This window comes from Diachasma alloeum, unplaced genomic scaffold (assembly GCF_001412515.2).
Source record: "Diachasma alloeum isolate Michigan unplaced genomic scaffold, Dall2.0 Dall_scaffold_00301, whole genome shotgun sequence".
NCBI lineage: Eukaryota > Metazoa > Arthropoda > Insecta > Hymenoptera > Braconidae > Diachasma > Diachasma alloeum.
The window spans coordinates 589,588-616,664 of NW_021680440.1; the positions used below are offsets into that span (position 1 = coordinate 589,588).

General features: G+C 39.5%; 2 protein-coding genes across 5 annotated transcripts in view; one reads left to right on the forward strand and one right to left on the reverse strand.

Moving 5' to 3' along the window:
* Positions 1 to 27,077, reverse strand: part of LOC107039583 (autophagy-related protein 16-1) — a 234,113-nt gene that overhangs the window by 165,708 nt on the left and 41,328 nt on the right. The window lies entirely within an intron of this gene.
* The window catches only part of LOC107039582, a 32,180-nt gene continuing 22,799 nt past the window's right edge, over positions 17,697 to 27,077 (forward strand). Inside the window, exons 1-2 of the mRNA XM_015259286.1 lie at positions 17,697 to 18,072; positions 25,845 to 26,046. Coding sequence (XP_015114772.1) covers positions 17,697 to 18,072; positions 25,845 to 26,046 — 578 coding nt within the window. The remainder of the gene's footprint in view (positions 18,073 to 25,844; positions 26,047 to 27,077) is intronic.

The window sequence follows — 27,077 nt, forward strand, 5'->3', positions numbered from 1 at the left end:
GGGGGGGGGGGGGGGGGGGGGGGGGGTTATATTAGCATAACGGAAATTAGAGGTGTACCAGGAAATGTTTGGTTCTTGGGGAAAATGGGAATGAGGATGGAGTCAGGAAGCTGTTGGGGAATGGCTGGTTTGTGGAGGGGACGCTTGTTTGTGGGGGAGGCAGGGAGAGAAGGCGTCAATCAGACGAAATAACGTATGAATTTAACGATTTAATAGCGACACCACAAAAAATTACTGCTCACCAGTACAAACCGGTACTTGGGGGAAGTTCACTTTTGAAAAGTTTTAGAAATACTCGTCCCAAGTACATTTTGTGTCCTTGGGGGAAGTACCACATCTGCCGATCGAGTAGAAGTGGTGCTGGGAGGAGGTACCAAAGGTACTAGTGAAAAGTAATTTTTCAACTTCTCTCAAGTACTTTCAGGACTTAATTTCAGTACTTCCAATTGATTACTTTATTGAAAAAAGTGAATATTATTACCGGACAGAATGGGCTTTTTTTGGATGAAGCGAAAGCTTGAAATTCCACAGACTTTTTCTCCTTAAATCGAATTCAAGGTCTTCTTCCAGGAATATTGGTCCAATTTTTTCGACAGTGTCATAAAAAAACAATTCATTTAATCCGAACAGAACCTCAAATAAAGAAAAATCTTCAATCGGAATAAAAAATCAATTCCGAACTATTGAAATAACCTCATTCATTTGACTCAAATAAATAATTTTTCTATGTGCACATTGTCTGTGTCTGTTGCTCCCTTATCAGTTCCCCGATGTGCAAAGTCCATTCATCAAAATTGATTAGCTTCCATTGAAACTGATATTTTATTCATAATATACCCTATTTTGTCCACCTGGAATCTCGCTACATTCATACTTATAATACCGGCAGTACATAATGTAAATACCACAATTCAAAATTCCCCCCCCCCCCCNAAAAACCCCCCCCCCCCCCGTTCCTAATACCACGAGTCCTCTATATGCAAATATCTTTTGGTTGTAGATAGAACTTACGATCTGCTAGATCTTTAATCGCGATTGAATGATTCAAAGCGGTATACCTTGTATATCTGCCACAAGCACCGGGGTAAGACCATGGCTTTTGTCCTGGTTCAACGATAAGAACCACTGGCTCGTGCAACAGTACAGTGTACATCCTGATAACGCCAGCGAGTGTGACAAACAAAAGAGCCATTGTATTTTGATCCAGGAAATCGCTTGGTTCCTACACTCAGAGAAAAACGACAAAGTTCTCAAACAAGTCTTACTTGTGCCAAGAAAATGGTTTTTTTGAAAATCATCAAAAAAGGATTTTCTTGGGCCAAACATGCAGAGAGTGCGCCGGAATGAAAAATTTTTGTCGCAAAAATGGATTTAGTAGTTCAAAAAAAATTGCATTCTCTGCGCACGCAAGAAATGTCATTTCTAGCACTAGTCCTTCGTTATTCGATACTCCCATACGTATTTTGCTCCCGAAAAATCTATCTAAAGCTATCTATCCCCACATTTGTTCTCCCCCTCGAGACTCGTTACTTCTTGGGATTCAAATTTGCGACTGTGAGAACAGGCTAATCTCCTTTAAGCGAACACTAATGATCGCGTTTCGATTCACGGTGTCTCATCAATCATAACTGAGTTGAGGAGAATCTGAATAAAAATAGTTGATCAAAGTTTAATTGCTGAGTGTGCTTGATGTATATTAGAGTTGCTGCAAGTTTGTCGGCGGGAGAATTGATCATCAAGATGCTGCGTGTTAATTTCGGATTATGGAGAAAGTTTGGATTTATGGGGAGGGTACAAATGATCAATGCCTGTTTGCGGAGAATCTTTCGTTGTGACGGAAAATAATTTCGGGTGAAGGGTAATCTTGGTAGTTCTCAGACAAGTTAAATTTTTGTTGAATGGAAAATAATATTTTTCTTTTATAATTGTTTCCTTTCGGGCAGGTAATCAGAAATGTACACTCAACAATTGATATCTTATTGCAGGATTTTACAGGTCTTGAATGAGATTTTCAAAGGTCTTAATTTGAAGCCCAAAAATCTTAAGTTTGGAATTTTAAAAGTCTGAGTTTGAAACTTGATCTCAATTTCAGTTTTCTGGAAGTGTCTCCCCGACTTTGGAAGGTGTTAATTTGAGACATTTAAAGTCTCAAGTTGAGACCGAATGGCTTAAGACTCAACTTGAGGCTTCGAAAAGTCTCAATCTGAATTTTTTGTTCAAATTGAATGCATCCAAGCAATAATAGGCCAGAACTAATTGGATTCGTTTAAATTATCCCGACAATGAGAGAATTAATGACACAAACATTATATTTCAGACTAATGCTCTCGACTAATGTTCTGAAATCAAGAACAATCTTTTTCATTTTAGAATGTCTTCCACGGCCGACACAGCTAATTGGATGCGTTCAATTCGTCTCGAAAAAATGAGCTAATCATCGGTGTTCAGTAATGTGAAGGTTCGGTCATCCAGAAAGTTCATAACTCATGCATACAAATTCAATCATGAAAAATGATCATGGAGAATGATCTCCCGTGATAAATCGTCCAAACGCTAAGGCGGACGCCCACTGATAAATTCCTCCAAAAGAAACTGTCAACTCTACCAGTCCGAATTTTGTTCTCGAATTTACAACAATGTTTTGATATCAGAGATTTTCAATCTCTACACTTGTCGATGCAGGAATTATCCTCACATTATTGAATATTATTCATGTTTGAACACAGAGGACACGAAGTTTTGATTTTCAGGGACATTTTAGTAAATAAAAATCTTTATTTGAAATTTTTTACGTATTTCGAGAAAAGGATTTAATTGTATTAAATCAACAATATATTTTTTTTCTTTCAAATGAAATTTTCATTGAATTTAAAAACAATTTATTCATTTTAAATAAATATTTTTAATAAGAGAAAACTGTTTATTTGGAATAAATAAAGAATTCATTTGAATCAAATGAAGATGTATTAATAATAAAAAAACATTCATTTAACATAAACAAAACTTTGAATAAAAAATTTCATTTAATTTGAAAAAAAAAAATATTTGCTACTATTTAAATAAACATATTAATTTGATTTATTTTTCTCCAACGATTTCCCCGTGTGGAAATTAGTGGAAATTAGTGACATGTCCTGATGATCAAAATGTTTTTTCTCTGTAATTGCCCCAGTAATGATCATAAAAGTATTTTCTAATGATTGATTTGGACTCGTTGAATTTTTCCCCCGCAGTGTGTACGTCCTCAAAGGGCAGCTGGAGCTAGTTTAATCCCTCCATTTCGTCTCAAGAATGTTGATCCAATCATCGCCGTAATATATTCCGAGCTGACGCTCTCCGTCAGTAATCTGAAGGTTCTGAGTTGAAAACCCATCAGAAAGAAAACTCGATAATCCATTCCCCGAAACTCGTCATCAAGTCGTATACGCCCAGACCAAATTAATGCATTTTTCCCGTAGTACACACAAGACGAATTGTTCTCGAATCAATAATAATATTTTTCACCAGAGCATACTTGGAGCTAATGCTCCAATGCTCATGAAATTTCATCAGAAAATCCATCAAGAGGAAAACCATCGACAATCCATTCCCCAAAACTTCTCATTAATCCAAACACACCTAAACTGAAATTAATTCGTAGATTATTCCTCTCCATAGAAACAAGACAAATTGTTCTCGAATTAATAATATTTTTTATCTTAAAATCTTGTTTAATTATCCAGACACTGATGATGTAAAATTTCATTAAAAAATCCATCAAAAGGAAAACTTTGGAGAATTAATTCCCCAAAATTCCTCATCAATCCAAACACGCCCAACCGAAATTAATTCGTAGAGATTTTTCTCCCCATGGAAACAAGACAAATTGTTCCGGAATTAATAATAATATTTTTTGTTTTAGAATTTTGGTTTCTTTGCGCGGGTAATTAAACAATCGAAATATATCATCATTATAATATGTTTCGAGCTGATGCTCTCAATCGAGCGATGTGAAGGTTGTGAGGTCAAAGCCCCTCCACGTATACTATTCCTAAAAATGAGCTCACGAGATGAATTACCCCAACACTGATGAGATAAAATTTCATTTAAAAATCCATCAAAAGGAAAACTTTCGAGAATCAATTCCCCAAAACTCCTCATCAATCCAACCACCTAATGCCACTGCGCCCCTCACTTGCCCCAGAAATGCAGAAATAAAAAAAATTTTTTTCATCAGGCTGTGACGGAAAGTGAACTTTTCGCCACATTGTGATGAAAAATATTGTTCGTAACTCGTGAAAAAATGTTTTTTGCACTCGTTACGAAATATACTATTTTCACCCGCAGCCAAAGTGCCACATTCAGGCTTTTTTCGGGGGGAAAGTCGACTTTCGCCAAAATCGAATTTTTCCGCCGGGTGAACGCCGATTCTGTATTTTCTGGCCCGCCTAATGCCACTGCGCCCCTCACTTGCCCCAGAAATGCAGAAATAAAAAAATTTTTTTTTTTCACCCGGGGCCAAAGTGCCATATTTAGGCTTTTTTCGGGGGGAAAGTCGACTTTCGCCAAAATCGAATTTTTCCACCGGGTGAACGCCGATTCTGTATTTTCTGGCCCGCCTAATGCCACTGCGTCCCTCACTTGCCCCAGAAATGCAGAAATAAAAATTTTTTTTTTTTCACCCGAAGCCAAAGTGCCATATTCAGGCTTTTTTCGGGGGGAAAGTCGACTTTCGCCAAAATCGAATTTTTCCGTCGAGTGAACGTCGATTCTGTATTTTCTGGCCCTCCTAATGCCACTGCGCCCCTCACTTGCCCCAGAAATGCAGAAATAAAAATTTTTTTTTCACCCGCAGCCAAAGTGATGGCACTAAACTCGATCAATTCCAACGCTTCCATTCAGACCCAAAAATACGATTAATTTTTGCATCGCAATTTCCCCCCGTTCCCCACTCCCCATCAATCCAACCACACCCACTCCAAATTAATACCCCCCATTTAACACTTGTCATCCGCACAATTTTGTCGCGACGCTCATAATCGCTCGATTAATACCTCAAAGGCCCAACTACCCCGAGCACCCAATACACTCATGAGCACACGGAGTACCCGGATAGACAGTTGGAATGATTATGTATCCCAGTATACCTGCAATTTGTATCCACGCAACCGAATATTCAATGATTATCCCCCCTCCCCCGTTAACTGGAATTATAACGGCCAGAGCTGAGTGTAACGCGCGGGGATTTGGTGATGGTCACCGATTCATTCGACGTATAATCGGACGGGCACGGAATTCCGACAGTCAAACTGTCCCATTGACCCCTCGACCACTCCCCCACCCCCTCCACACCCCTCATCCACCCCCCCTCCCCTCCCCCAACCCCCTTGACTCACTCGTCACAGCGACAGACGATGAATATACCTCGCTGTCAGCTATACATACCGTTTATAGTACTTGTCCAGTACTGTTTCACTTTGATACAACCATATACATTTAACGTGACGCGAACAGAGCGACTGTGCAAGCGACCTCGAAGCATTTCAGGTCGCACGTGCCAGGGCTTTTCATTCGTTTCGCCATACACTCGGTTATGGGCTAGCGACTACCGGTGCAAACAGAGTGAGTGGAGAGGGATAGGATGAGGAAAGGAGATTCGTACCCCACGATGAGATTTTCCAATGGCAGTTATGCCCCCCCCCCCCCCCCCCCCCCCCCNCAGTTATGCCTCCCCCCCCCCGACCACTTGAATTACTCGTCGTGTCGCTGCGGCGATCGCATTTGACCGAGAAAACGAATGAATCGAGAACACTAACCGCCGTTAGGCGATAAACAGTAAAGTCCAAAAAAAGAATGAGAGAGAGGAGTGAAAAAATATTTTACACACGATCGTTAATGGGGAATGAGATTCACCGGTGACTTTATGGCTGACCTATAAATAATTTAATGAATTGAGATGAAAAAATGGAGGCCCTCGGGGATCGGTATTTTCACACGATTAAAAGTGAAATTAATTATCGCTAAGTGTCTTTACACGGTGGTTGGCAGACGGCTGTGTGTTTAGAGGCGATGTGCCGTGACGATCGTGAAAGCTGGGTGGATGAAGAGGTGGGAAAAAGCATATCGTAAAAGCTACCAAGTCGTCTCGGGTGATTAACGGCGAGTGGGCCGATTCGTTCAATTAGCGATTAAACGTCGGAGGGGTCAAGCCGGTGGTGTTGGCCGCCGAGCGCCGGATGGCGGACGCTCGGTAGTCGATGGGGTTAGTGCGGAAAATTCATGTTTTAGTTAAAAATTGAATAGTTATTGAAAAATTGAAAAATTGTTGCTCTCGTCTGTGTCTCGAAATACGCAGTATCGACTCCTCTCGTGATGACTTCCAGTCAATTCATCTCGTCTCGGTCTCAAGTTCTTCGTGTATTTTCCTGTAAAATCTCGGCTTTTGTCTCAGTTTGTCTCGTCTCGGTTTCCCACATATAAAAAACGTGAGAAACTGGAAACCGAGACGAGAGAAATTGACTCTGAGTCATCACAAGAGGAGTCGACATTGCGTATTTCGAGACTGAGACGAGACCAAAGATTTCCTCGTTCATTGAGATCGAGATCATTTCTCCAAAATTTTGTCTCGTGATGTCTCGCGGCATCACTAGTCAGGATAAAATATCTCTAGCGTAGAATAAAATTGGATCATCACATATTAATTTTTCCTGAATTTCGGGCTAGAAATGGGGAAACGATGACTCATGATCCACTTTTATTGGACAGACGGCCTGCTCGACGTTGATTTACCTCCCCCAGTGGTCCTTTCCCGATGTGAAAACGACATTCCAATAAAAATCAACTTATTCATCACGCCTTTGTGCATTTATTCAGCACTGAGTGTTCCGGCGAAAATTCCAAAGCGGGCAGAGAAAAGGAAGCGAAGATACAAAACAAGCGGTGGGCACAGTTGAAGATCGCGATTGCCGATTGAAACGCGGCCCTATGGGATACATACATACATACATACATACATAAGTGTGCACGTGAAAACCGTTATACACCGTCGACGCTGGGCTAGCGGGGGCAAAAGAGAAGTTGGCCGCTATACGTGAACAGAAAACCTCTCGGCACAGGAACCCCAGGCCTTACTTCGTTCATTCCTCTGTTTCTCATTTTCTCACTCTGTTACACTGGTGAACTGCAAATGCCTGTGGAAGCACCTGGTACCCAATGCCGACTAGAGGACAAGCTATTTTATATATATGTGGAGTGTAGTATTCTATTTCGCGGAAAATAAAAGGGATCGAACCTTTTACGGTTGATCTTTTCACACGTGTGCAGCACACATTCACCTCGTGTCGGATTTATTTGTTATTTTTTACTTCTTTACCGAGTGGGGGAAAAAGAATCTGTCGAATGGAAATGTAAAAATTGCATTGCAGCGAGGAAACTGTTTCAGGAGGGAATTGACGAGTCTTTATGTGTGTCATATATCCTCATATTATGGGCTATAACAGTGTAATTATTATTTTGTTGAGACGCCTTTTGGATCGTCCGGTCTGTTTGAGCGGCTGAAATGATACAGCGGTTATGCTGTTTTCTTCGGAGGAAGCATTTGTACTCCGCCTCTATGCGGAGTAATGACAGACTCTGTCATTTTCTGCGTGATGCTGCTGGAAGCTTGAGGAGTTTTCGCAGTTATAACATCTGGAGGAGATCGGGTGGAATTCTTGCACGAGATTCTAAACATCTTGGCAACTTTGGTTCAATCAAATTATTCTTACCGTTAAAAACGTTTGCTCGGTTATTTTTGTTGGTTTTTACTCCTTTTCGGTTGTGTGGGAGGTGCGTGTGGTTTTTGCGGAGGGAGTGATGGGGTGGAGATGGTTGGGGGACTGTTTGCAATTGAAATGTTGGAAAATATTGAAGTTTCATGGACAATTGGGAAAAAATTACCAGCGGGGAGAGATTGGATTCAAACTGTTGGAAATTTGTGATGTAACCCATATGTTGGGGTATTTACACTGTCACAGAATTATGATAGTATGTTATCACGGAAAAAAATAGTTGATTCAAGTGTATTTTATACTCGAATGGGGGATGGGTGTTTCAGTTCGCGGATGATTATTTCGTATCAGCCCGGGGTGTACCAAGCCCTCTCAAGTGTAATGTAAGGGTCAGACACTAAGTGTGAGAACGTACGGGTCAAAAAGTGGAGGTTAAAAGATGAGAGTCGGAATATTAGAGTCAAAAACTGAGGGCCTGAATGTAAAGCTGAGGAATGAGGGTCAGAATATTATGATAAAAAAATTAGTAATTTTATTATATTACACTTAAGAGGGCTTGCCACAACCCGGCCTGATACAAGAGCATCATCTTCAAGCTGAAAGAATATTAAATTTGAATTCAATTCAGGTATATTTTTTCCCTGTATATTACCCTATTTTGCGTTAATAAATAATTAAAATTTATAGTTTAGCCTTTTCGGGACTTATATATCTCCTTGAAATATTTGTGGTTAATTTCTGTGAAATTTCAGGGGAACTGTCACTCGATAAGAATTCAAAGCTGAACGGAATTAACAGCATGAAATATTTTCAGCTCGTTCCGCTAGAATTTGGCGCCAAAGTGACGATAAAAAAATTTCCGTGTTGAAAACATTCTACGGAATGTCCAAAAAATTCAAGACGTGAGATTGAAAGGCCAATATAAGGGTCAGACACTAAGTGTGAAAACATAAGGGTCGAAAAGTAGAGGTTAAAAGATGAGGGTCGGAATATTAGAGTCAAAAACTGAGGGCCTGAATGTAAAGCTGAGGAATGAGGGTCAGAATATTATGATAAAAAAATTAGTAATTTTATTATATTACACTTAAGAGGGCTTGCCACAACCCGGCCTGATACAAGAGCATCATCTTCAAGCTGAAAGAATATTAAATTTGAATTCAATTCAGGTATATTTTTTCCCTGTATATTACCCTATTTTGCGTTAATAAATAATTTAAATTTATAGTTTAGCCTTTTCGGCACTTATATATCTCCTTGAAATATTTGTGGTTAATTGCTGTGAAATTTCAGGGGAACTGTCACTCGATAAGAATTCAAAGCTGAACGGAATTAACAACATGAAATATTTTCAGCTCGTTCCGCTAGAATTTGGCGCCAAAGTGACGATAAAAAAATTTCCGTGTTGAAAACATTCTACGGAATGTCCAAAAAATTCAAGACGTGAGATTGAAAGGCCAACTTTGGATGTGCTGACGTGCCGTTTAATCCCAATAGCAGAAATCTAATCATTGATTTTACGGCTTCAAAGGAATGGATTTATAAAACCGTTCAGGGAACTGGGCCGCGCGGCCCGATGAATGCGTACCCTTCAAGTCACAATCCACGCGGTGATGGGACGTTTCATTTACAGTTAACGAAAGAATTCAGTTGAGCTGTTTTCGTCGATTCATTGCTCTGTAAGGTGCATCCGTTAATGGATAATTGAGGCCCACCAGGGGCATCAGCCGCGAAGAATCATTAGCGTCTGTGGGTAAATGAGGGTCTTCTTTGATCACTCGGTATTAGTAAATGGTGCATTTTTCTCGATTGTCAACGAGTAATCCAAGTAAAGTGGTGCACTGAGGGTTGAAAAGTGGAGGTTAAAAAATGAGGGTCGGAATATTAGAGTCAAAAACTGAGGGCCTGAATGTAAAGGTGACGGAATGCGGGTCAGAATATTAGGATCAAAAAATTAGGGCCAGAATATAAAAGTAAAAAGAGTGGGTGTCTGGCAATGAGGGTCATACACTGTTAGAATTTTTTGAAAATTCAGGGTAATTGGGTTTTCCTGGTTAGATTATCACTGAAATTTCAGTGAAATCTAGAATTTTCAAATTCATTGCGAAAATTCAACATCACATCCAACTGAATTTTCAGTGGATTGAAAATTCAGGAAAATTTCTGCTTGAATTTTCAAATTATTTTATAATTTTCATTATCACGTGAACCTGAAAATTGCAATGATATTTCAACTGATTTTTCAATAACGAAATACATGAAAATTTTTGTGTGAATGAGTGATTGTTAAAAATTTCAAGATTTTTTACTCGAAATTTCAGGAGTAATTTTTATATTCTGACCCTAATGTTTTGACCCTTATATTCTGACCCTTATATTACACTTGAGGGCTTCCTACAACCCGGTCTGATCCAAACCAATCATCTTCGAATCGAAATAGCCATCCCCCAATTGAGTATAAAATATATTTGAGCCAACTATTTTTTTCCGTCTGACATCTGAAAATCACATGGGCGTCAATCACATTATTTTGAAGCGCTGGTAAACGAACGTCTCCTTCGATGATTCGGTAATACTATAGTATACAAATGAATGATGATTTTTTCTCGGTTTTCAACGGTTAATCCAAACATTCCTCTAACTGTTAATGACCATGCATTCGGTCTCATTCAATTTTCACATTCGTCGACAGGTAAATGAACCGTTACTCATCGACGACAATTTAATCCTTCTGTCCGTGTGTTATGGTACGAAATATTGACAGATTTCAATCATTTTCTGTTTGAATCGAGCCAGTGGAGGGAGGAGCGCCAGCCGCGGAGGGTCATTATCGTCTGTGGGTAATAACTGAACGTCTCATTAGATGATTCGGTAATATTAATGAATGGTGCGTCTTTCTCGGTTGTCATCCGCTAATCCGAGCCTTTTGGTAACAACTAATGACCGCGTTGGTCTGGTCATATCTGTTTTTGACATTCGTTGATGCGTAACGGAAATAAGTTGCACACTGATGACAATTTATCATCATTCCGTACATATCTCATATATATGTCATGTTACATATAATTTAAATATAATCACTTATGAATTTAACACCGATGGAATCAATTTGAGATCGTCAGTCTCAATTTATAATCTTTCAAATTTCAAACTAAGAATTTTTATTTCTGTGTGTACGATTCCTAAACTCCGTATTCATTAATTTACTTTTTATTTATTACTCATAGAGCAATAATTTCTAACAGAAAACAGGTAATTGCCAACAGATTTTCCATGAAAACCTTGTAGATTACAGGATAGTTCCAAGAAAATTAGCCTCGCAGCGAAATGAATCACCACTGTCGTCAATTCTTTGTCTGTCGAGTCCTGTCACATAATATGATCGTCCCATTACTGTCTTCGTGAAAAGGGCGCACTTGACATGAACAGAAATCCAATGAAAATTGCTACGCAAGTCACTATGGGCGCGTAGCATCTTGTGACTCGAAGAATGGATGAATTCCGATGAACCGTTTCTAGCTTGAAAGTCAAAATATTTTGAACGACTCGTGACAAACCTTCGTTTTGAAACACCGATCCCCCATTCGAGTATAAAACATACTTGAATAAAATATATTTTGTGCATTCAGGGAAAAAGTCCTTATGGGTCCTTATCGATAGTGGCGCCATCTATCGGAATTATAGCTCGGTCGACTTTTCGTCCCCGATGCCGCTTTTAGTTTTAACGAAGGGCTCGATGTTAACATCACTCCGAAATTAGGTTGACTCTAGCATCAAAATATTCCACTCCGCACACCATGGGCTTGACCACCACGGGTTTTTACTGTCTAACAGTCGTTCGCTCCCCTCCACTTCTCCAAGTTGTCCATTATACCCTCCTTAAAAAGAATGCGGAAAGAGTCATTCACATCGCGGACAACCCAAATACCTGAACATATTCCATAACAATGTGTAGGATAAGCCTCACTCGTCAACCAGAATATTAAACCACCGAGGGAGGTGGTCAACCTGGGCATAATGCGAACCTCCACAACTAAAATATAAAATATAAAAATAAAACATGAAATATAAAAATTTCAACAAAATTGAAATTGAACAGTTCTGTTTACAAAAATGCGTAAGAAAGCCCATTCTGTCCAGTACTAATATTCACTTTTCATCACGCTGTGACGAAAAGTGAACTTTTCGGCGCGCTCCGCATGCCTAAAAGTCCAATTTCCGCCACATTGTGATGAAAAATATTGTTCGTAACTCGTGAAAAAATGTTTTTTAGCTCGTGGGATTATATTATTCGCCTTCGGCTCGTGATATAAATCTCCCACTCCCCAAAAAACACTTTTTTGCATTCGTTACGAAATATACTATTTCCGGCCTGTTGCGATGGGGTTTTTTACTCGTGTGGCGTTGGCCTCCGAGCCGTAGGCGAGGCGTGGCCAACTACACGAGTAAAAAACCCCATCGCAACAGCCCAGGAACAATATTTTTCATCACGCTGTGACGAAAAGTGAACTTTTCGGCGCGCTCCGCGTGCCTAAAAGTCCAATTTCCGCCACATTGTGATGAAAAATATTGTTCGTAACTCGTGAAAAAATGTTTTTTAGCTCGTGGGCTTATATAACTCGCCTTCGGCTCGTGATATAAACCTCCCGCTCGCCAAAAAACACTTTTTTGCACTCGTTACGAAATATACTATTTCTGTAGTGATTTTCAAGTTTTCGAGTTTGGGACGGACGTAATACCAATTCCCAGACGAGAAATCGTGAGAAGCAGTACAGAAATAGTATATTTCGTAATTTCGCGGAGCGTGCCGAAAAATTCACTTTTCGTCACAGCGTGATGAAAAATTACTTTTCACTAGTACCATTTCTCTACTCGATCGGCAGATGTAGTACTTCACCCAAGAACAAAAAATGTACTTGGGACGAGTATTTCTAGAACTTTTCAAAAGCGAACTTCCCCCAAGTACCGCTTTGTACTTGTGAGAAGTATTTTTTTTTCTTGCAACAATATATAAGTTTGTACTGGCAAGGTTGCTAGGATTCGTCCTATCTACGGACCTGTGGGAAGCCGAAGGTGGAGGGGAATAGAAACAGTCCCGTGGAGGGGGAATTGCGTGGCTTGCGGGCGGGCGGGGGGGGGGACTCTTCAGAAANGGGGGGGGGGGGGGGGGGACTCTTCAGAAAATTAAGAGAGGGGAAAAGAGGAAGATCGAAAGACGTGTGCGCGACCGATCGAAAAGCGACGTTTTCAATGGGTTTGTGTACAGGCTATGGTGCCCCGTGCGTACCGTTTCTGTCCTCCTTAGACCGATCGGCCGGCTTCTCCGCAAGATACCTCAGACGCGGTTGGTCGGTCGCACGAGGAAGAAGCACCTCAGATACGCCGGGGCCAGGTGCAACTCAATCGTTAGCGAGTCGAGTCGAGTTTTAAAGTTCGAGTCTGCCGAGGAGGCGATACGCTTCGAGGTTCTCCTCATTTTTTGTATTTTTTTTTCCGTTTTTCGTTAGCGTCTTCGTGGACTTCTGGCGGTCTCAGTGGATTCCTGGCTAACAGTGTGACGGACTTACACGGAGTACGCGTGCGCGATAGATCGGGGCCGTTCGAGGGTGAAGTTCTGGTGATTTTTTTCTCGAGTGAGTTTTTCAGACATTGTGGAGTGAGTTTGCGGGGTTTTTCCAATGTAAGTTGCGAGATTATTTATGAATGGTTTTGGGGGAGGCAGAGGGCGATCGTCAGTCCGGATTTTTCGGATTATGACGGGGAGCGAGGGTGGTAGTGGAGCGATGGGATTGGGTGGCTGAACTTTTGTGGTGAATTTTTTAGGACATTTTAAGCAAAAACTTCATTTTTCCCGAGGGTTTTACTGGAATCTCCGGAAATTCCGACATTGAAATTTATTGGAATTGGGAAAATTCAGATGAATGAGGTCTGCAATTTTTTATTAATTGAAAATTCAGGGTAATTTGGCAGGGAATATTCATGATTTGCTTGAAACTTCTGAATTTTCTGCCTCTAAATTGAATTTCAATGTTCATCTCCTGAAAATAGTAGGAGTATTATACTAGGAGTAACTGTTCATGGAAATTCAGTTTATTTCTCTTTGAGGTGAGGAAACGGTTGGGTGAATGCAGAAGTCGATCGTGATTGGGGGTTTTCGGATTATGGCGGGGAACAGGGGTGTTATTAAAGCGATAGGATTGGACGGCAGAACTTTTGTGTTAAAAAATTTAGGAAATTTTAATCAAAAACTTCATTTTTGTCAAGTGTTCACCTGGAATTTTTAGGAATTTCGATATTAAAAATTCATAATTTGGCGGAAATATCCATGGAATCTAGAAATTTTCATTCAATTATTTGAAGAAAGTAATCAAGATCAGGAAAATTCAGGTGGATAAGTTCTTGAATTTTCAATTAATTCATGTTTTTCATGTTTTGTTTAAAAATTAAAAAATGTTACGAATTTCTAGTCTTCCGCCGGCTGAAAAATTTAAAATTTCAAGATTTTTCTTTTCCCTGAATGAAGTTTAATGGCCTGAAAATAATTTTCTAACAATATATTTATCAGAATTTTGAGGCTTTATTTATTTTTTTCTTCTGAATAATATGTTTTGTGGTAGAGGAATATTGAGTTCATTACTGGGAAAAAATGTTTTCAAGGCGGTAGCATGGGATAGTTCAATAACACTTGCGAACCGGTGAGTTGCTGATAAATATCTCCAAACCTAAAGGAGATATACCCATTCCGAAGAGGAACTTCTTTGAACTGCAGAACTCGAGGAAAATTGTTCTCTTTAATAAATATTCTCTGGAGATAGAGATTTATTAAAAATTTTATGGACAGTGACATGCTGTTTTTCAAGGCTGCGTCTTTGAAGTCACTTGGGTTCAAGATCAAATCACTCATAAAGTTTATGATTCAAAGAGATAAATAAAGATTGTTATAGAAATTCCGTAATATGTTTTAGATTTTGAAATATTTTTGAAGCTAATTTGAATGCACTTTTTCGCGATTTTCCATGAGAAGTTTTTTTTACTATTTGTTGAAAGCTTTCCGTCAAAACTGCATGTGATTTTCCGGTGTTCACCTGAATTTTCACAGTTTTTTATCATTTTCATTGTCTTATTTCGTTGCCTTTGTCGAAATTTATGAAATATTCAGAAAATCAGGAGACATTTCACGCCAATGACTCGTAAAAAATCTCAATTCATTTCTTCAAATTTCAGTATTAACTTTGTGACAGAATATTTATCTGAATTTTAACTTCTCAATAATATTTTTTGAGGTAGCGAAACGTTAAATTCATTATGAGGAAAATGTTGGCAAGGCGGTGGGATGGGACAGTTCAATAACACTTCCGAACCGGTGAGTTGCTGATAAATATCTCGAAACTTAAAGGAGATAGACCCATTCTGATGAGGAACTTCTTTGAAGTGCAGAGCTCGAGGAGAATAGTTCTCTTTAATAAAGATATTCTCTGGAGATAGAAATTTATTAAAATTTGTATAGACAGTGACATTCTAATTTTCAAGGTTGCGAGTTTGAACTCACTTGGGTTCAAGATCGAATCATTCGTTTATGATTCATGGGGACAAATAAAAAATTCAGTAGTCTGAGAATCAAGTAGATTCAGATGTACAGGAAATGTACAGGAAATAAAATATACTCGAATGGGGGATGGGTGTTTCAATCCGAGAATGATTATTTCGTATCAGCCCGGGTAGTACCAAGCGCTCTCAAGTGTAATATAAGAGTCAGACACTAAGTGTGAGAATATAAGGGTCACAAAATGGAGGTTAAAAAATGAGGGTCGGAATATTAGAGTCAAAAACTGAGGACCTGAATGTAAAAGTGAAGGAATGAGGGTCAGAATATAAAAGTAAAAAAAGTGGACGTCAGGTAATGAAGGTCATACACTGTTGGAATTTTTATGAAAATTAAGCAATAGTTGCACTTGAATTCTCAATGTTGTGAATTTAAATCCAATTTAAGATCAAATCGTTCATGGAATCTCTTATTCAGGTTGAAAATTCAGGGTTTTGGGTTTTCCAGGTTAAATTATCACTGAAATTTCAGTGACATCTAGAATTTTCAAACTCATTGCGGAAATTAAAAATCACATCCAACTGAATTTTCAGTGGATTGAAAATTCAGGGAAATTTTGGCTTGACTTTTCAAATTATTTTATAATTTTCAGTATCATGTGGACCTGAAACTTGTAATTCTATTGCAATACTCCAGAATTCAACTAGTTGTTCAAGGGCAATTGTTCAGGGCTTACTGAAATCCGGCCTGATACAAAAAAATTATCTTCGAATTGAAATACCCATCACCCATGAAAATTCATAATATAAAATGAATTGCCGTCACCTTAACAGCACTAGAATTTTTCTTAAAAATTTCCCTCCGCGTGCAGTTCACCCAATTTGTGACGAGCTCGACTGACTTCAATCGGCAAATTTGTTCCTCAGTTATGAATATTTCCAAAATAATCAAAAGTGTCTACCCCACCCTCTCCTGCCAGAAATTTCAGTCAATTTTATAACCTGTCAAAAATAGTCTGCGAATTTTCACTCTTTTATGTCCATTTATGTTCCTTCCGTTATCACAAAGTTATAAAGATTTTTCATTCACAAAGGGAAAATATATTTAGTAAGTTGAGTAAATAAAAATGAAGGTGTTTACATGAAAAGAGTGGGTCCCGCATATCCGCCTTCATGTACGTCTTTTATACGTCTCTATCCCTCTCATTCTGCTGTAAAGCGTCAGAGGAGATAACGATGTGTATACAACTCCGGATGGTGCCGGGGCCTAGGGATCGTACCTTCTCTGTTCCGTACACCTTCAACCCTACCTACACCGTAAGAAAAAGGGAAAGAGGCGGGACGGGGGGAGGGAGCGCGTTTAATCTCGCGGCGCCGTTGCATCCACTCTGGGCAAACGAAAAGTGTACGTTCTCCATACACATCGACAGAGCAAGTGCAGTGTTTTCTCTTCCCTCGACTAAATATTTGCACGTTCCAGACGAATGTGTATGTATGACTCGATGAGGGAGAGAGAGAGAGAGAGAGAGTGCGAGAAAAAGTAAACGGAAAATTTTTCGATAAGACAAAAAGGGGAGGAATTCTTTGAGCCTTTGACGGGCTCCGGAATTAGCTGATGTTGATACAACTTGTCGTGTTTTTTCGGGCAATTAGAGGTGGAGAATTTTATGAGGGTGCGGGGAGCATTTTTGGCCGCTTCCGGCGGAATGTCAGGTTTTTTGGCCGTTGGGAATATTTTTAGAGCGAATATGGAGTTTTATGGGGAGGGGGGTTCAGTGATTTTATTGTGGGAGAACCCGACTGAAGGCTCGAACTGTGTTTTTCTTCGAGAATTTTTTGGATCTCGGGGCGTGAGATGCGAGACATGCATCTTATTGATAAAGCTCTCAATTTTTTGAATTTTAGAGAAGTGTTTTTAAAATTTTTGGGATTTTAAAACGGTCTTAGAGTTTTTGAAAATTGACAAAATTTGTAAATGTTTACAGAATGTCGAAAAATTTCAGGTTGTTTCAAATTTAGAAATTATTGGGAATTTCAACATATTTATTTATTTTGCAAATTATTGGAAAAGTCGAAAACTTCTTCAAAACGTTTTAGCTTTTCGAAAAAACCTGTTGTTGAACTTGACACTTTTAGAAAACAATGAAAAAGTGATTTTTGAAAATCATTCAATTTTTTCAAAAGAAAAATTTTCAACTTTTGAAGCTCTGGACCATTGTTTACTCCAAATTTTTTTTTCTCAAATTTTCACAAAATGCAATTTTTCTGAAAATATCCCAATGAAAAAAAAATTCCTATTGTCAATTTTTTCCCTGTTTTTTCATTTTCCCCCGACCTAAACTGATGTCACCTCTAAATATCCCATCTCCTCTGACGGTTTCAGATAGTTAGAAATAAATCGCCGAAAGGATGAGTTACTCTCGCTGTCGTGTACTCACAATCCTCTTACTTCACGCATGGAGTGGCCTGGTTGTCCTTGGGATTGACACGTCTCAAGCGAGCAATGTGCAAACGACACCAGTGGTTTCGGAGCCCTCGGGGGCATCCGGACCCGACTACACTGGCCCATCAGCTGGCTCGGATGAGTGTGATCCCGAGATGGTTGGCTTTGAACTAGTCACCGGATACGTTTACACCGCGCCCACCAACATGATTGAGACTAGAGCCGGTACGCTGATGCTCACCGAGTGCCTCGAGTTCTGTCAGGCTAATGACTCATGTCAAGCGGTCAATTATGAGACTGGTCTCTGCGTACTATTCAGCTCCAATGCCGACAATAATCCAGGTAAGACGTTACATGGTTATTACAACTTAATGTGAATCCATCGATCAGTGAATGTTACACTTGTTATTTAATTTTCGACGGGTGTCGCGTTAAGTGGTGTCTGACAAGTCGGGCGATTACCACTGGATTGAGTGATACTCCCCAGGGATCGCTTTCCGCGCAGAGAGAAAAATTCATAAAAATTACCCGAAAAAACGTGAAAATTACGTTTCGAAACGTAATCCGCGAGCGAGGTAAAATAAAAAGTGTGAGTCGGAACTGAAATTGTACGAATCGTCACGTAAATTCTACGATTTGTTTTCCGTAAAAATTAACCAGCCGTCTGATGACCCACCGCTGTGGGGACAACAAGTCGTCCCGTAATTTTTTGATCCTAATATTCTGACCCTCTTCCTTAACCCTGACATTCTGACCCTCATTCCTTCACCTTTACATTCAGGCCCTCAGTTTTTGACTCTAATATTCCGATCCTCATTTTTTAGAAGGCCTCGTTACCTCGATAATCACCCAATTAGCGAACATGACACACTCAACTCTCCAAGAATATTAATAGAAAATAAATTTCAATAATTTCGGAGGTAATAAAATTCAAAATACGTGGATATACCGTTTAAATGACTTGGTAATACACCGGCGTGTGCCTTTCGTGCCACTGAGCACCTACGAATGACAGCCAAGAGGACTCACGATCACGATACGTTTTGCCGGCAAACGGCGGTGGCCCGTTATAGCCGCGTTGCGATCGTCACCTGAGCACTGACCCCAACAGTGTAATATTTTTTTTTCCCTTCTTTTTCTATTCTTTTCATCGGTGATCCAGCCGACTTGCATAAAACTAACGACTTGCTTGCACGATGAACATTGAATATTATCGGTTATTTATTCGAGGTTTATTTCGTGACGACGGGAAGGCATTAGGCGAGCATTAGGCGAGGGAAAAGTTATTCGCGTTTGATGGCTAGTTGCGTAAGGAAATGGTCAACACAACTTTCGATCAAAAATTTTTCATTTTTCTTGATGAATAACTTGAGAAATTCCGTCGGAAGCTTCTCCTGAAATCATTCATTTTTCAGACAGATATGGGGGGAGAAGAATGGAATGGCTTTGAGGAACAACTGACCTTGAGTTATTTATTGATATAATTGGAATTATAAAGATGATTTGATTAATTGATTAAATTTTTGTCTTTCTACTATTGCAAAATTCAGTTGTAACACGATAACTGAAAAAAATGTTCTAAATTCATTGAAAGACGGCTTAAAAAATTCGTTGAAATGTGCTTTAGACCGAGTTCGAAGATGAAAGCGATAGCAATAATCGTTATTTTGATTTCTGTGAAATTTTTCAAAAATTTCGTATTTTTCGAAAATCAGAATTCCGCAGATATCTCTGGATATTGCGCTTGAAATGAATTAAATCATAGCTTAATATGTTTGTTTCTATGCGACTATATCGAAGTTAGAAGATGGTAACAATAACTGTCTCGATCAATTTGATTTTTAGGATAATTTTTAGAAATTTCGAATTTTTCATGAATTCCCCGGAAAATTAGCTTTCTCATGGTTTCTTCAAATGTGATGTTTCGAATGCATTCAATTATGTATAAATTAAATATTCCTAATAATATTTCATAGAATTTTTCAGAAATTTTTAGAATTTCATCAAGTGGAAAATCTAAAACAATTATACACATTGCTAATTTATTACCAAAAATAACTATACCATATTCAACACAGGAGCCATCTGCCACTTGTTTCCAGTACAATTGAGACTGATCGTTGAACATTCTCCCGAAATAATGTTCCTCCTGACATTCCCATTAAAATTTCATTTTCCCAAACCGTTTACTGCTTCAACGAAAAGCCCACTATTTCACCAACTCCTCCGAGAAAAGAATCTCCCTCAAACAAGTACAAATTCTCAATCCATCATCAATTGAAGAACGTTTCTTTATCTCCGCAACAGAACAGGTTTCCCAGAATCCAAATGAAAAAATCCCACGGTCGAAATCAAACGACCATTCCTGAATCTTATGACCCATCCCGTTAGAAAATCAGAATCGCCCTATTTTCCATTCAATAGTTTCCCAAAAAAAAAAAATACACCGAACAAAGCCCGTGAAATTAATTCACCGAATCCACAAGAGACCCAGAAAAATGTAATTAAAACAGAGCATGAATGAGGCAGTAATATTTCATTGGCATTACAAAGGTGTAAAGGTATTCATTGGGGCCCGAGTGAGGAATGCGAAACGTGTCGTCGAGCAGGGGATCGTGATGGACGACTCACACGAGACGATCACGAAACATTTGACCCGTTATTCTCAACGATACCAATCTCCCTCTCACTTTTTTTCTCTTTTATTTCATACTCAACAACTTGAAAACACGAGAACAATTTTTTTTTCCATGAAATACGGAAAAATGGGAAAATCGATATAAATGAAATTACGAGAAAATGGCACAATGGTCATTCGTGCCTTTATATTCCATGAATTCAAGGAGTGGGAGGAGGGGGGAGGGTTTTGTAGTTGAACAACTCCGGGATGGGGTGGATATACGTGCGAGGTTGGCTATTTTTCATGGCCTCATTGTCCCCGATATCACGTCACCGGGAGAGGACCTATCCGCCTGAAATAACTCGGCTGACTCGGCAGTTTTTGTCAACGAAAATTTACCGTACGATTTTCTTTTCTGTTTGAAAAAAAAAACTGGATGAAGAAAAAATGGGGAGAATAAACAGAGTGAGAGAGGGGGGAATTATTGAATCGAGCATTTCGCGATCGTTGCCACCAGGGAAATGAAGCTTTTTTAGCGTCTAAAAACATCCCTTCATTCATTTCAACAAAAATTGAATTAATTCCTTTCGGATAAATTAGGAAACTGACGTATTTCCTTCAATGAGAATCCTTCAATTACACGAAATGAAGAATAGATTCCATTACTAATTCCACTCCATTACTGCTCACAAAATGTAATTGATTACCCAGGATTACAAGAGCACAGAATGTGATTATATGATTACAAATGATTTCGTCGATTACATTCTGTGATTACCAAACATCTGTAATCATTGAAATCACAAAAAAGGCCTCTCACTAAATATGAATTGATGGAGTAATTAATTATGAGAACCTGCAAAGAAATGAGGAAGGAGGGGCGGGGATTAGAACAGAGTAATGCAGTCTCCATCATCCCATCTAAAAATTTGGGCATTTATAAGTGCCATCAGCAAAATAAATTTACTGAATATCTACCATTGATGGAAAATGAAATTTACCAGCAGATAATTCAGAGATAATTCAGTCGTTGGTTCTCCAGAATAAGAAGAAATTTTAACTCTGTTGAATCAATTTTCTACGGACAAATGCTCTGTGCAAAACGCATTGGCTGTGCAAGCTTCTGAACCATAAACATTTGGGATTCCAAGAAAAATTGATCCAGGGATCTCTGAGACTTCCCGTTGCTAGAGCTGACGCGCTCGAAAATTCAAAAACAAAATTCACGGTCTCACTAGGAGCAACCGCCAGAGATTACACTGATTACAACTGCTTACAGTGATTACAAATGATTACCACTTGATTACCAAAACTTGATTACAAATATGGTAATCATGTAATTACAATGACTACATTGATATCACTGCCCTAGTGGAAAAACCTAAGGCAGAGGCGTAACATGCCTGATCAGAATTTCGGATCGGACTTGATCAGTTTCTGATCGAGACCTGAACAGAATTTCCACTCGGGTGGGATTACAATTGATTACATCAGCGAGACCACGATTACGCCTGTGAATAGCCCCTCGCCATAACCTCTCAAATAATGAAAAAAGTTTCATGCAATTGGCTGCATTTTTCGAATATTAAAAAACAAACTCCAGAGAAAACCCCTGAAACTCTAGGAAAATATAAAAATGACTGAATCGAATATCTCCCGATCATCCCGATGTACACGGGGGGTTGCGTGTCTAGTTGGATTTTCGATGAGCGTATCTGAATAGGCAACACCGGGAGAAGGGGGAAATTGATAGAAACGGCCAAAGAACCGCTTCGCGGATTCTAAATAGCCGTGGGAAGTAACCGTGGACGTAGCACGACATTGGAATACTAAATACGACACGCTCTCGACTATTCGCGCGGACACTCTCGTACCAAAGGCGCGCACCGAGTATCCACCAACACATATACATCTGCAAACTCACCATACAAATGTTAAAAAGAGACCAGCTCGAGTTGGAGAATTGGTACCGCGGGGTAATCGATCGCGAGAGAGCAAAACCTCGAGTTAAAAGGACGAAAAACGCGGGGGGACAGGGGGCGACGGGGTGGGAGGGGGGAGGGAATAGTAAAGTCGCCCAAGGGGTCTTGCCTGCTTACGTGTCGCTTGCGCATACGAACACCCGCCTTGATATCACTCGGTTTCTAACCCAGCGAAAATTTATGGGGGGATCTCGTTCGAGTCGCGCGGCAGTTTCGCTTTAACTTCTTCCCTTTCCATCTACTCTGGTTTCTTCGCTCGACCATCAGCCAGTGGTGAAAAAACACCGAGGGGTATTTGCATAGAGCCATTGCGCTAATAGTCCAGTGATACGCACGGCGAGAGAAAATATCGTCGTAATATCGGAAAATTAATTTCTTGCACTGGTGAAAATTTTTGTATGAATTTAAACAAAACGAAAGTAGCTGGGAAGGAGTCGAATTTCAAAAAACTAATTCGCAATATGAAGATACGTCGTTGTTGTTGAGGGCAGAGCAATTATTCATGTTTGAGACCTAAAAATTCGAACCAATAATTTTTTTGGTAATTTTCAACTAACGATTTTGCTGGCCCAAGCAAGACCTGTTTGAGAACTCGTTCGTTTTTCTGTCAGTGTATCGGCGTGAGGAGAGTAGGGAGACCCTCAATGCACTAGGGCGCCACAAGAAAGGCCCGGCTGCGCACGCACATTACCACAAAATGGAGAAGAGTGGAGTTGTTCAATAGGTTAACCTAAAAAACTTAACTCCTTCGTTTGCTTACAACGAACATATCGGGAAATACCCGATAATTTTGAGGCTCTTGTGGTATTACATATGAAAACTTTTAGTAATCGATAGCCTTCTCTTACTCCGCAACTTCTTCCCTTTGCCTCTACTCTCTTTTCTTTGCTCGACCATCAGCCGGGAAAAAACACGGAGGGGTATTTGCATAGAGCCATAGCGCTAATAGTCCACTGATACGAGCCGGAACAAGGCGTAACCTTCGGAGAAAATGAGGAAGTTTTAATGTTTGCACATATTCGCAGGGGAAAAAAATTCCAACAGAAGGTTCAACAGAAGACCACTGCTTACTAGAAATTAACGAACAAATTTTCTTCTATAAGTTGTTAATATTTTTCAAAGCCGAAGCACATTGACTCGTCAATGGGGTATAAAGTTTTCCGAAAAGTGTTCTGGATATTTTGCAATAACTGATCAAAAATGCATCAATTTTGAAGAAGAAAATATCGTCTTCAGTCATCTTTCGTTTGGAGATTGTGACAACAGATAATAATGGAAGCGAGATGAAGGAGACCACTGAGACTACCGTACCGAGTCACGATGACGTGGCTCACTGCTTCCGTAAATGTGGGCGGGTTTCTCCTCCCTCTGCACTCCCATGAGTTGCTGAAAATTCCTCGCGTCAATACAATTGCCACCGGGATGCCCCATACATCTCTATGATGCGTTACCACCTACTAGCGTTTTATCGACTCATCGGAGGGGATTTAAAGGGAATCGAATTAAGAGAGAATCGAATAAAGGGATTACGGCCGGACGGGGGGAGGACTCGCGGGAAAAAAAAGTGAAATATAAGTGAGGGCACGGGGTGGAATGGGGGGAGATTAATCACTCGAGGTTGGTATTAGACTTGCAAGATGCTAAGGCTGGCAGCTCCAATCGATCCACGTTGGATGGAACGAATAGGTTGAGGTTCTACATCGGGAGAGGGAGTACGTATATATCCGGCGGGTGGAGAGTCTCAGGCGCCTTCGGGTTTTTATCATTGCCGGGGTAATGGAGCGATTGGGAGTCTCATCGATTCGTTCTCCAGACCTGTCTTATGGGCAACTGGACAATTCGTTGGGTGTCGGGAGGGGGGGATTATGGACGATTGATTTTACGGTGCGGGGATAATGCAGGTGGTGATATGAAGGTGGGCCGGGGACTGGCAGCGGGATCGAGGGGGGAGAGAGTGATGGGAACGTGAGTTCGGCGCTGGGTTCTCTTGGTCATGGGCGGACCTGTTGAGGAATTTCGAGGGCATTTTTTGTGGCGAGGATTCTGGAGAAAAAGCCTTTCCGGTGTTTTCTTTTTGATTGCACGGAGAGAAATATTCAATAAAAATTAGGTGTCTTTTCCGTAATTCCGGAGCGATATGCGGTTGAAGGAAATTTTACGGAACTGTCACGGAATTTTTCCAGAGCGTTCCGTAATTTTTGTCTGAAACTTCTGCGAAAAATTACGACACCGGCGATTAATTTTCTGAGACGATTCCGTAATCGGTGAGCGAATTGTGAGTTTCGTAATTTTTGCGGAACATTTCTCTCCGTGTGATTGAGGCAATGGCGGAGGAATAGGGAAATTGCAGGTTTTTGAAATTTTTTTTTACTTGGGTTTGTGCCCCCCAAGAACACGTATTTGATAAGGAAACGGACGCAAAGTAGTTTAATGATTATTGAAAAATTTGATGATTGAAAACGTCAAAATTTTAGTAACAAAATTGAAAAAGAAAAATTTATTATTTAATAGATGAATTTAATGGAAGACAAAATTTGATCCATCGCAGGCGATGATGGGCGGCTTGGGATTGATTGCTGGGTTGTCTTGGTCATAGGCGGACCTGTTGAAGAATTTCAAGGGCATTTTTTATTGAGAAAGTTTTGTGTTGGGAAAAAGGTCTGATGTTTTTTTTCGGATGATTGAGTTGATATCGGAGTAATTGCTTGGGTGAGGCTGTTCTTCAACAATTTTTTTTTTGTGAGCGTATATTTTATACTCAATTGGGGGATGGGTATTTCAATTCGGAGATGATGGTTTTGTGTCAGGCCGGGCTGTAGCAAGCCCTCTTAAGTGTAATATAGGGGTCTAAAAGTGGAGGTTAAAAAATGAGGGTCAGAATATAAAAGTAAAAAAAGTGGGTGTCAGGCAATGAGGGTCTAAACATAAGTCATACATTATGCTTGATCCCCGCTTTTAGCCCTTATATGACCCTCATTGCCTGACACCCACTTTTTTTCCTTTTATATTCTGACCCTAATTTATTTATCCTAATATTCTGACCCTCTTTTTTTTAACCCTAATATTCTGACTCTCATTCCTTCACCTTCACACTTAGACCCTCATTTTTTAATCTCCACTTTTTGACCCTTATATTCTCAGACTTAACGTCTGACCCTTACGAATTATTTTGTAAGTCAATTATTTTGAATTATTTAATCGATGGAATTACCAGAAGCCAAAAATTTGAAAACCACAGAAAAATCTCACCGGAAAAAAAATTTTAAGAATTTGAAAATCCATAACAGAGATTAGAATTAATTATTCCCATCGAAAATAATCATCAGATCATTTTTTTCGAAAAATTCAAAATCCGCAAAAAAAGTCTTTTGCCATTTTTTCGTAAAATCGTTAATTCCCAAGATAACTGAAATTCAATTCAGTTTATTGTGTCGTCAAGAATGCAATCGCGATTTTATTTCGATTTATAGAGATAAATTGAGTATTTATGATAATTTGGATAATATTTCCAGGTGCACTGACGCAATCTCAGTTCCCCGTATTCACGATCTACGCGCAGAAGAGTTGTCTCGCTGTTAAACCGTGCGAGAGAGCATGGTGCATCGACAGGGTACAAGGCCACCGTCTTCAGGGTCACACCAAAAGAAGTATGACAGCCTCGTCACGTCAACACTGTCTTGAGCTGTGCCTCGGTGAACGAGACTTCTTGTGCAGGTCAGTGAAAAGGCTATATTTAACATGGGACAAATTTATTTTTAAACGTTCCGGTTTCAGGAAATGTACAAAAAGCCTACAGGCGGCGAGTATTTTTAGAATTATTACATTCCCGAGATTTATAGAATTAATCCGATATAGGGGTAATCAGTTCTTGCTGTTGAGGCATCGTAATCGTTAAAATTGCAGAACTGAAGAAAACAGGGGTTATTATTGGGATAACAGCGACCGAGCAAAAAAATTTTCAACAAAAGTGCTAATTAGTGCAGCCAAAAAATAAGTGTATTTTGAGAATTATGACCTCATTGAGACTTTTTGACCATTTTTGAAATGTCATTGGTCACTTGGGCGAAAAAAACACTTCTAAGTCATATGATTCCAAACTCATATTCACCAGAAAAATTTATTTCCGCCCAGTGACGAAATTTCAAATCGAGACTTTCAGAGCAACTTGAGTCTATGAAAGTCTGATGTTGAACGTCTCAAATTAAAATCCTCAAAAGTCGCAACTTGAGACTTTGAAAGTTTCAAATTAAGACCTTCCAACTTGAGACTTTACAAATCTCAAATTGAAGCCTTTGAGAATTAGTATTTTGAGTATTTTGAGAATTATGACCTCATTGAGACTTTTTGACCATTTTTGAAATGTCATTCGTCACTTGGGCGAAAAAAACATTTCTAAGTCATATGATTGTAAAGTCATATTCACCAGAAAAATTTATTCCCGCCCAGTGACGAAATTTCAAATCGAGACTTTCAGAGCAACTTGAGTCTATGAAAGTCTGATGTTGAACGTCTCAAATTAAAATCCTCAAAAGTCGCAACTTGCGACTTTGAAAGTTTCAAATTAAGATCTTCCAACTTGAGACTTTACAAATCTCAAATTGAAGCCTTTGAAAGTCTGAGCTTAAGTCTATGAAAACCTCAAATTGAAACCTTCAAAAAACACCGCCAAAAAAAAACCGAAATATCAAATACCTATTAACTCCCGAAAATACTCCCCATAACCCCGCAAATAACCCCCCCCCCCC